The 12,229-nt window shown below is 39.0% G+C and overlaps 1 protein-coding gene across 3 annotated transcripts in view; it reads left to right on the top strand.

Moving 5' to 3' along the window:
* LOC145984375 (dedicator of cytokinesis protein 7-like) overlaps positions 1-11,556 on the top strand; it is a 138,746-nt gene extending 127,190 nt beyond the window's left edge. For all 3 annotated transcript variants that reach the window (XM_083118035.1, XM_083118037.1, XM_083118036.1), the window contains 3 exons: positions 4,186-4,312; positions 6,270-6,419; positions 11,421-11,556. In XM_083118035.1, coding sequence (XP_082974161.1) covers positions 4,186-4,312; positions 6,270-6,419; positions 11,421-11,475 — 332 coding nt within the window. In that variant the 3' untranslated portion in view covers positions 11,476-11,556. The remainder of the gene's footprint in view (positions 1-4,185; positions 4,313-6,269; positions 6,420-11,420) is intronic.
* Positions 11,557-12,229: the final 673 nt, after the last annotated feature.

The following is a 12,229-nucleotide window of genomic DNA, read 5'->3' as shown; positions in this document are numbered from 1 at the left end:
TTATGAGTGTCCATTCATCAATTTCATCATATGATTACTCATCCCCATCTTCGCAATTAGCCAAAAGTTGCACAAAAGCGAAGTAATATAAACAAAAAAAACAATAAAAATCAATAAAGGAGGAAACATCAATCTGCCGACAGTCACATGTATTATCATCATCTTGCACATCTTCATCTGAAGAATAAATATAGACAAGTTCGTAAGTAGTATGTAACGAACATCTATTCCGGCATTGTCATTATCTACTCTGCACTCATCATATTCATAAATATTGTCCTATCCCTCAGATTAGACATCTGACAAGTCACGGAGATAATGAGGTACATCACGATCCAGTAAGCCACGTTCAGGCAACATAGAACATTGCACAGAGCCAAATAGAGTAAGCGAATAGAGTTTGCAAATTTTTTACTGTAAGCTAATTCGTTGACCTACCTGAATTAACATTCAAATTGAAAATGCATCCCTTAGACAAACAACAATGAGCAAAGATGAAATAAGGTTCACTCACACTTAGAATACACTATTGCTAACAGATTTATCTACCTAAGAACTGTACCCGTCAAAATGACTGGTGATCGTACTTATAGTAGTAATCCAATGTAGTAGCCTTCACACATAAGATAAAAGTTTAACTTTTTACACAAGAGTAGAGCACTAATATTTGTTAAAAGTCACAGAACATGGAAGGTGTGGAGCAAAATTAACATTGTCAAAATTACACCCATCAAAATGACGGGCCCTGTCCTTCTAGTGTTAAGTCCACTTTATGCGCAGATAGGCTAATCGGGACTGGACCTACAGTTTAAAGTTGGATCCGAACCACTTGTGCCTCCACCGGGTATCGAACCCCAGACACCTTGATTACAAGGCGAAGACGCAACCACTGCGCTATATATGAAACAATAATGATGATAGAATGGAGGATGGATTAAGGAAATAAATGAAATAACAAAACAAACATGTTCAAAGACTCACAATTCTTCACTTACCGAATTAAAAACAAAGTCTTCAGAACATGTTACTCTCACTTCTAAACCATAGGCATAGTGTATGCATCCTTGACGCTGAACATGCTTCAATTCCACATCCCAGTAGACCTGCAAAGCAACGCCAAGTCCTCTGGTGGTCTGCAGAGATCAGTGCAGCCATCAAGGACTGTAATCGTGCTCTAGACTGATTCAAGAGGAACCACAATGTCCGCGAACCTTGAGCAGTTCTGCATTAAGTGTGCCTGTTGGCTCATCTGAGCCAGCAAGCAGGCAAATCTCTGATGAAGCAGGCAGGCTTTATCGAAAGCCATTGGAACTAAGGTGTGTCACATCCAGGGTGGTGCATCATCTCCCCTGAGTGCACTACAGCATTAGGGACATTGTATACTGATTGTGGAGAGATAGCAAATATCCTGGCCATGCAGTTTTCTGATGCTTCCAGCTCGGAAAATTACTGAGCCCTACAACTCTCCATTCACTGAATCAGAGTCCGATAAGGTGCTTTATGATTCAAAGAATACAGCTCCTTGAGTGAACAGGATCCACTACAAGATGCTGCGTCATGTGCCCAGTAGAGCTAAGATTTTCCTTCTCACTTTGTTCAACAGCTGTGTGTGCAAATTAATGGAGCACATTAACAACTTTCAATGTGGATTTCACTCCAACTTTTCCACGTTGGATCATCTGGTTCAGCTGGAAACTCATATTCAGGATGCTTTCTTGAACAAGGAGCATTAGTTGCCATCTTCTTGGACCTCCAAAAGGCTTATGACACAACATGGCGATTTGGTATAATCAATCAGCTCCACTCTTGGGGTGTCTGTTGCCAAATGGTGTATTTTATTCAGAACTTTTTATTTGATCACTCTTTCTGCGTACGTGTTAGAACTGCTTTTTGGATCTTCATCAACAAGAGAATGGTGTCCCGCAGGGCAGTGTACTTAGCGTGACTCTATTTGCCATAGCAGTGAACAGTGTTATGGCAAACATTCTTTCCCCTGTACATGGTTTCCTCTATGTGTATAACCTCACGATCTTTTGTCACTCAACGGAAACTCGTGTCAGCTTCTGGCCAGCTCCAATGGATCATAAACCGTTTGGTTGAATGGTCCTCCCAAATTGATCTCAGCTTTTCATCTGAGAAATCCTTGTGCTTTCATTTTTGTCATCAATGTACCTGACATCTTGATCCTGACCTATACATGGGGAGATCATCCTTGCATTTCATGAATGAGGTTCGATTCCTCAGCCTCATTTTTGATAAGAAATTAACCTGGTAACCTCACCTTCACCAGCTAAAGTTCTCTTGTCTCTGAGTTCTCAACCTTCTACGCATTTTAGCTCACACATCTTGGGGTACTGATAGCATGATACTGCTCCACCTGTACCATTCCCTTATCTGGTCGAAGCTCGACTATGGATGTATTGTGTATTCATCCGCTCGTCCATCTCAGCTTCAAATTCTTGACACTGTCAAGCTGGTATTCGTTTGTGTTCTGGTGCATTTAGTATGAGCCCAGTCATGAGTCTGTATGTTGAGGCATCAGAGCCGTCGCTGTCACCTTCGCTCCATGCCCTTGCATCCATCGTATCAGATCATCTCCGCCAAGAGAAGGTTGGCTCTGTACTGGCTACATCCACGTGCCTCTAGACCATTTGGTGTTCATGCAGACGAGATCCTGTCAGCACTTGGTGTTGACAGTGATCTTCTTGGTGTCTCTCCACTCCTACTGCCTCTCTCAATTTGGGAATTTCCTGCAGCTTGCATTGACATGTTTTTAAGTGCCCTCCCAAAAGCAGAAACACCAACAGTCAAATACCAGCGGAGGTTTTTAGAGCTTTGTGTGCAGTACCCCAATTTTAACATGTTTTATATGGATGGGTCCAAGACAGATGAATCAGTTTTTTGCAATTTCATCCTAGATTCTCAAAGTTCCAGTTACTTGTTAGATACTGCCTGTTCCATCTATACAGTTGTATGCCATTCTGAAGGCACTGGACTTTGCCAATGTCAATGGTCTGAAGAAAGTCCTTGTCTACACTGATTCAACCAGCGTATTTCAGACTCTGGAATCGCCAAATTCCTGGCATCCATTAGTGTAGCACATCTTGGGATGGCTCGTGTCCTTATGTGCCACTGCTGTTGTTCACTTCTGCTACGTCACTAGTCACATGGGCTCACAGGGGGACTAAGCAGTCGGTGCTGCTGCCAAGTCTGCCGATGCAGATGGCAATGTTCTTGTTCACCTTTTGCCAGCTAGCGACCTGCAGAATGTGTTTTGTTGCTGCCTTATAGACACGTGGTAGGAAGAGTGGGATGGGGTAAAAAGGAACAAGCTTCAAGCTCTTAACCCCACCATAGGTGCATGAAATTCCTTGTCCCATCACACTCATGATAATTTGTTGTTACCCGACTGCGTATTGGACACAGCCATCTAATGCACGGTCATTTGCTGCAAGAGCTGGACCATACATTGTGCCATACTTGCAATGTAATTTTAAGTGTTCAACACATTATTGTCAAATGTGCCAATTTTAATTACCTCAGAGAGCCTTCCCGATGGTGCAGTGGTAGCATCGTTGCCTTGTAATGAAGGGATCCCAGGTTGGAAAACTGGTAGAGGTACATAGTTTTTTGGATCCCACTTTAAACTGTAGATTCAGTCCTGATTAGCCTTACTGTGCATAAAGTGGACTTAAAACACCAAATCAATCAATTAATTATCTCAGACAGGGTTTTAGCCTTCCCAATGATTTGTCATCTATATTGTGAGACAATGACAGTGTTTTAGCCAATGTTTTCAGATTTTTGAGAAGAACAGGTCTTTTCCACTGTTTCTGAGATATTTTTAAACTATCCTTAATTTTAATGCGTTGTGTTTGTCCTATGCAGGTCCATTTACAACCTACATTTTTAACCTATCTCAAAGGGTGTTTTACACCCTTTTTTAATTTTGAAGTAAGGGTTTTAGATAAGAGATTCTTCCCTGCATACACTGAAGGGTGCAAAATGGCCTAATGTGCCGATGCACCCCAAAAAATTTAATTAATTAAGTAATTCATTCATTCATTCATTCCATAGACATAGTGGATAGGTTACATTCATAATTGGACATTCGAAAATGAATACATGAAGGTAAGTCCATATTATGTGAAAGTGATTTCTAATACAGCTATTTTATCTCTGAAGGTACAACTGTGAACCAAGGACCTCTTGAAGTTGCTCAAGTTTTCTTATCGAACATTAGAAATGGTGAAGTTTACCCTAATTCTCACCAAAACAAGCTCAGGCTTTGCTTCAGAAATTTCTGTAGAAGGTAAGATATCTAGGTTAAAGGCAAAAACACATTTCGACATTCAGCAACTGAGAAATTATGATTTTTTTCAAGCAATAATTAAATTATGTCTAATTGAATTCAATATTTCCTGCTTGATTTAAACATATTAAATGAGGATTTAATCATATAATAATTATTAATTTGGCTACATGAAATATAGTATATATTATTGAACCTATTTCAATCTTCTATACTATAAATACTTCAATGTATTACTATAAAGCAATATCTGCAGGTATGGAATGAGTACTTAATGTTTGCTGGTAATGGCACAAAAATGCTTTCAATTCGGAAGGTTTCATGCATGGTTATGCAGTAAAACTACAATTGAACAACCAAGTTTTGGTTTAAATACATGTTCTTACTACTTATTTCTTAATCCATCCAGGATTCCCACACAGTGTCTTCAGCATATTCGGAGATTGTCTAAGTGACAATATGATTTTTTAAAAAACTTGCTAGCACTTTGGTTTTACAATCTTGCCATGTATACTTTTTATAAGATTTATGGAAGAGGAATACCCTCTATCATTTATGGGCACTTTGAGGTGGAAGAGGGGGAGAGGGTCAAACAGATCAGTCAACACTCCTCAGAAAATGACTATTCATTTGATTATGGAAGAGAAGGAAGAATTCCAGCAGCACAATTGGAGGAAGGATTGAGTTAGTTCAAGATATTCCACTTAATCCAACAATAAATGATCTTATTAGGGAGTGTTTTGAATTATTAAAAACTAAATTTCAATGTGAGAGGCCAGACAGCATGAAATCATCATCATCATCCTTCGTCATTTCCTGCCTCTGGCTGGGTCAGCATTAGAAGAAGAAGAATATGCATCGGCATTCAAGGTTCAAGACACCAAAATCATGGCACCAACACCATACCATTAAAACAGCCCCATACCACGATTCAACCCCCACCAAATTTCACGGTGGGCCCAATACATTTCAGTAAAAATCGCTTCTCAGTCATTTGCCACATCCATCAGATCACTACAACATGTAGCATGATGTTTTTCCATTGTCCTAGGTAACACTGGTGATGTTCTTTGCCCCACTGTAATTGAAGTGTCATGTTCAGGTTGTAATTATTAGCTTATGCACTGCAGCTCTCCCATGGAACCCCAGTGCCACAACTTCTTGCCAGATGGTACAAGTACTGGCATCATTTTCCGATGCATTCAAAAGTCTGCAGCCACAGTCTCCAATGAAGCCTGCAGCTTTGGCTTCACTACATGTTGGAGCACTTGCTGATCCCTATTGGTTAATTTTTTCTGGTTTCCCAGGTTTCAGTTATGATTTCGTTTCATGTGGGTTTTTTTCACACCCTCATGTTTCCGTTTCACCACTACATCATTGCACATGATATCTGAAACCTGTCCAAAATCTCATGGATGGAATGCCAGAATCGGTGGATGCCTATAATCATACCCCGTTCAGCCTCATTCAGCTTGCGTCATCTGCTCATTTTGACTGCTGGTAGTTACACTCACTGTCCTTCATGAGTCATTCCAGTGACTCATGATGTGTATTGATTATGTATGGGTCATCCTCCTTATGTTCAGGGGGTGCCCGGTCATTATTGGCAATATAGTGTACTTCTGATCTGGGAAACCAATGTGTTTACAACACAGCAGTTGCACTATATATGAAAAGTTATAGCCTCCCTTATGACGTAGTGGTAACGTCATCACCTTGTAATCAAGTGGTCCCAGATTCAATACTGGTGGAGGCACATAGTGGTTCAGGTCCCATCTCAATTATCCTATCTGTGCATAGAGTGGACTAACAACAATTCAATCCAAAAGTTATAGAGTCAGTAGAATTTCTTCTGTTTAATGTTCTATCTTTCTAAACACATATTTTATTGCATTCAAATAGAAGTTAAATTACATGATTACAACTGTCAGTTTTGTAATTGCTTTTGTGTTTTCAGATGTGAGGAAGCATTAACAGTGAATGGACAGTTGATTGACTTGGATCAAAAACTGTATCACCGTGAACTGTGCAGATCATATGCAAAAGTTTATCAGTATTTGACACCTCTGTTAAATACACATGTAATGAAACCACATCCAGGCAACAGGTAAAATATTACACTTCCAAATGTACTTTCGTTGGTCAATTTAAAATTATTCCAACAAATTATTTAGGCCAATCTTTAGAATTTTTGTTATTTTACATTACTTTTCTTCCACTTGTGGCTAATTTCAACATTGAATATTAGTGGTGGTTAAATGAAATATCACAAATATCACCCATGTCCAGGCTGGGACTCAAATCTGGGAACTTTGGTCTTGAGATTGATGATCTGCCACTTAATGCACTCTGCCTCTAAACAAACTACAGAGCATTCCCTGACATTCGCTACGAGACTCTGTGGCAAGCAGCCCGATGTCAGCGCTTGTCTTTCCTGGTCAACGGGGTCCATGACAGTTGCACGCTACAGTCTATTTTTTTCTTTTTTTTCACTCTTTTTCCCTTTCTGTTGACGTTGCAGGCTGATGCCAGTATAATTCTCCCTCGGAAGTTGTGTTGTGTCGTGTCCATGTGTTGAAGATTGTGGCTTAATGGCACCACAAAAGTTTACATTACAACAAAGGATTTATCTTGTTGAGTGTTGCTTCGGAAAAAGGAATTGTGGAGAAGTGTGACGACGTTTTGCAACGAAATTTCCTGGTGTTCCCGTTTAACATAGGACCACTATATTAAACCTCATAAACAAGTTTAGAGTAACAGGGTCAGTTCTGAATAAAAGTGGAAAGAAAAATGGGGAAATCCAAAAAAATAAAGTATACAAAGACAATCTGCACACCATCCGTGAGTTAAAAGAGAGTATTGTATGAGAAAACAGGAGAATTACAGTAGACGAACTTACACGTGTAAATGCCAATTTCCTTCGGAGATGCCAGGAATGTGTTGTATCAGAGGGACATCATTTTCAACACTTTCTGTAGTCAAGGTTAGTACACAATATGAAAACTGTAATTTTAATAGCAGACTCTAGCGACTGTCGCGGACCCTGTTCACAGGGAAAGACAAACTCTGTAGCCGGGCCGCTTGCCTCTGAGTCTCATAGCGAATGTCAGGGAATGCTCTGTATATTTAAGTCAAGTATAAAAAAAAATATCTAAATATAGTTGGATCCAGTCCTAATTTATAAGTGAAGTTTACTTGTTTATTTATTGAATTGTTATGTATTGTTAAGTAGGGGAATGTGGGGAATGTGTTTTATTTCCATCACGTGGTGATATATTTTTAATGTTATCAGTAGAATCTAGCTGTTTGTTCGACAGCTACTCACTCCATTTTGAGGCATCGTTTCATCAGTTCTATGATTTACATCCGTTTTACAATATTGCAACTTCATATGTGGTGTTTCAACTAGACAAGTGATCATTGTTTGAACTTCTTTGTACACTCTGTTGCAGCATTGTCTCCTGAGTTCCCAAAACAGTCGATGTTTTATTGTCGATGCACAAGTTTCACATTATTATGGCATCACCCAAAAATATTTCTTCGGTGCAAGACAGGGTTGGGTATGAGAGGGTAAATCCATATTGCCCTGCATTGTCTACTGCATACACTACTCTGGTTTTGCCATTGAGTTAGTATTAATGCTCAGTGTCATGGTAGGCTGCAACAACATTTTGTGCTCTTGTTCTTTTTATTCGTTGCTCCTCTTGTGCGTGATAAGCAGATAGCTCTTGCACAGATATAGATAATGAGGATAAAGGTTCTGTTCATGTCTGCTTTTTATGTCAGAAATAAGTATGTATGGATGATTCCCATTGCTTTAACTACCACTAAACATTTCATTTCTCTATTTCAACTATTCAAATTTAAAATGGAATTTGTAGGGTAGGTAAATGGAGGAAGATTAGGCATTTTTCAGGTATTGGTTCTAAAGCAATTATTCATACATGTTTGTTAGTTTGAATCATCTTTATACATAAAGAACGATTCAACAAAGGGATTGGTGTAAAAATGGATGTTTGTTTTTATTTAGTAGTCTTAGAGCTGTTTCAAATCTTCAATTTCCACAATTGTTCAGATTTTTTTCTTCTCAGAGATAAAAGATGCACAATATGGAGATATGAATGTGCAGAAGTGATTCACTAATACCTTATTATTAATTTACTTCAACAATGTAAAACCTAGCATTATTCCTTCTTATGGTCTCAAGGGCCTCAGTTTGTTTTGCTATGACCAAACTGGAACTTGTCTATTTGCATCATGAACAGCCCATCCGATCCCCACAATGCAAAAATTCTTGCCTGGTCTTATTCTATATATGCTAATGAGTGGAAAATCACATATATGAGGTGTGGCTAGAAAAAAAAATGGATTGATGTTGCTGTCGACAAATGGCAAGCATGTCAAGGATCCTGCCTATTGACTGTGTGATTGCCCAGGGTGCGTGGCACTCAGTTCCGCTGTAGCTTGCAGACGAAGTGAACCGTACATCTGTGCTCCGTCAGAAAACTGTTAAGTGTGAAAGTGGAACAGCGTATCAATGTGAAGTTTCTTATGAAACTCGAAAAATCCACCATAGAAACTTATGTTTTGTTGAAGGAAGTGTACGGAGATAAGTGTTTATCACTCACTCAAGTGTTTGAGTGGTTTCAAAGGTTTAAATAGCGATGAGAAGTGATCGCGGACGTCTTGCATCCTGGATGGCCTTGCACATCAAAAACGGAATCAAACATTGCAAACAGTGGCGTGTGGTGCTAAATCAGATAGTGGAACAGGTGACCTCCATTTGGCCCCTCCCCTCCCATACCCGTCGTAATATAATACAGTAGACCAAGTAAAATTCAACACTTATTGAAATGAACTTAATACAGGGGTGCCCCCCCCAAGGCCAATGGCGCATCCCCTCCATGCCAAAGTTTCCATGCCAATTTTAGACTTACTGTTGATATTGAAGAGTGGATTATGCCTCATCCAAAAAATTAATTCTCAATCTCCACACCAGAATTTCTGCAATAGTCTGTCTAAGACAATAGTAATACACAATAATTGTATAATTGCCCTCAATTTAAGGCTCAATCCCCCTCTAACTAAAATACTCGCAATAATCTAAGACCTAGAGTTGGATATCCACCCCCCCCCCCTTTGATAATACCCTTAAACACTTTCCTTTCTTCATGTAATGGATTAAATATGGTGCATTTAAGGTGTAAAATTTTTACATATATTTTGGAAAAAGATATAAATGTTGGATTTTATATTATTTGAAGGGACCCCCCCAAAATCTCGATAGCGCAACCTGCGCCATAATCCCCCCTGTTGGCACCCCTCCTGACCAAATAAGCATACGATACAGATGTTACAAATTGTCAGAAGTAACATATATGAAACACGTTAAAATTTGGACAATAACAATGTTAAAGCAAATATGATACTATAATGTAAAAAATAACATTAATAACAAAATTGTTGATGAGCAACAAAGAAAATAATAATAAAAGCAATTTATGAGTGATCAGAGAGAAAAAAAATGTTTTGTCGAAACCTGCTTCATCTCTCTATTTGTAGATTAAGTTGACTTTTTTGTAGAGTTGAGCATTCTTGTAATTCAAACGTCCTCAATGCAATGATGGCATTCAGATGGCCGAGTTTTTTCATGATGTCCGCTAAATTTGTAGAAATTGTGAAAAAACCCGAACTGTTCCAAACTCGCTTCTCGTGAACAAACAAGGACAACAATAATTTGCCACTGGAAGAGTATCCAGTTAATCATTTTACAGAGTTGTAGTAACTTTTTATAAAATGCCTTGTGTACGATTTCGTTTTTGTTTTTAATTCGGTTAGGGTAGGTCTTGGTTTGCTGTATTTTCTGTAAAGTTCAATGAACTAAAGGCTTTCGTCTTCAGCCAGTCGATCATACAACATTCTCAACCCTACACTCGCAACATTCACTTTCTTGTCCTGCCTCTGCGTGCGCCTGGTCTTGGGGCTGTTGAAACAGGTGGATGCAAGCTGTTCCCTCGGAAGCTATTTCGCAGCATTTAGCCAAGGCATTTAGCAGACGATTAACTGTAGAAGATTTTTCCAGTTCGTTATGAATGTCAGACGCAATTTTGCAATGAGATTAGGAAACTATAGACTTTACTACACTCAAAACTATCACTACGATGCAATTCAACTTTAGCACATAGCAAAAACTCGAAGGAAAACAAATTCGCTGTCTCTCGTAGGGAACAGCTAGAGTGTTCAGCTTCCCTGGTGAGAAGTGGGACCATGAGGATCGTTTACCTTCGTGCGTGGTCGGAAATACTCGGCGTCAGGCACTAAAGGGTGGAACGATGAGGGTAGGTGAAGTAAACAAACGTCCAGTCACGGTGAAAGTTTTCTTCAGCATGTTGATTTCGGGAGAAAGAAGTGTTCTTATTATGTTAATATATATAATTAAAATAGCTTCAATGGGCGATAAGTAGGAGGAAACAGCCTGTTCCCTCTGTTCCATGGAGGGACCGCCACTGATTGCAAATGTCTGTGGATTGATTCGAATTGGGTGCTGATGACCCTTCATGAGCGAGTAAGAAGATGACGACCTGATTTGTGGAAAAGGAAGTCATGGATTATTTATCAGGACAATGCTCCTGCCCACACAGCATTGTCAGTCAATGCTTTTTTGGCCAAGTATGGGATCCCAGTGTTAGAACATCCACCCTATTCACTGGATCTTGCTCCTTGTGACTTTTTTTATTCCCAAAGGTCATTCCCAAAGGTCATATCAGCACTGAAAGGGACCAGATTTACAATCGTAGAATCTGTGAAAACAAAAGCGATGGAGGTCATGAACATTGTTTCAGAAAGTAATTTACAGCACTGCTTCCACTAATGGATGATTCATATGTAGCAGTGTATCGATAGTGCAGGGGAGTACTTTGAATGGGATAATGTTCGTATTGTGCAAAATAACCAATAAAAGATTTTGTAGCAACAGTCCGGTTTTTTCTAGCCACACCTCGTATTTATTTATAATATTTAATTAGTGTGGAGGAAAGTGGTAAGCAGATGACATGTGGACTTTCTTACTATGTTCTAATTATTAGAATATTTTTTTTTTATTTTACAGACAAACTGCTTCACTAAGTATCCATGAAGATTTTGGTAACTGGAGTGAATGTTGAAATACCGATTTCACACAGCAGTATAATTTAATGAAATATGTACATATCCCAAGGCAAATAAAGAGATTTGATACACATCCACTGATATGTAGAGGTATAGTTGAAAATTGGAAACTTTAATAAAGAGACATGTAGAAAAATTTTGTATATTTATTTACTTCTCCTAAGAATTTACAATATTCAAAGTACTTGCAACGATTAGAACAAACCTACTAATGAGCTCAAAATGAACTATTTTCCATCAACATTTTTATACAAAATAGACAGTGACAGATGACCACATGCATATTCTAGATACAAATGGCAGTAACGAATGATCCCACATTCATGACTTGAGGTATATGCATAGGAGCATACCTACCCAATCTAAAAAGAGCTGACCTCCTCCATGAGAACCCTGTTGACAGTATCCAGACACCAGCTTCTATTAAGCTCCTGCTCCACTGTCTTAACCTTTCTTGCTCCAAACTTTCATTTTAAATTCCTTCCCTTTCATTAGCGAGCCCGACCCTGTGGCCGAGTGGTTAGCACATCGCGCTGCGATGAATCCCGATCGGGCTTGGTTGTTTGTGAATGTCCATTCATCAATTTCATCACTCATCCCCATCTTCGCAAATTAGATCAGAGGCACAAAACGCGAAGTAAAATAAACTAAATCAATCAATCAACCTTTCATTAACGAGAATAATCAGTCTCAAGCAAGTTGATGGGTGATGTTCTCAAAATGAGGTCAGTTTGTTTACTCCCACACTTT

This window comes from Lepisma saccharinum, chromosome 2, assembly GCF_977018435.1.
Source record: "Lepisma saccharinum chromosome 2, izLepSacc3.1, whole genome shotgun sequence".
In the NCBI taxonomy this organism is placed as follows: domain Eukaryota; kingdom Metazoa; phylum Arthropoda; class Insecta; order Zygentoma; family Lepismatidae; genus Lepisma; species Lepisma saccharinum.
The sequence above is the reverse complement of the archived record's forward strand: the minus strand, read 5'-3'. Positions and strand labels throughout refer to the sequence as shown.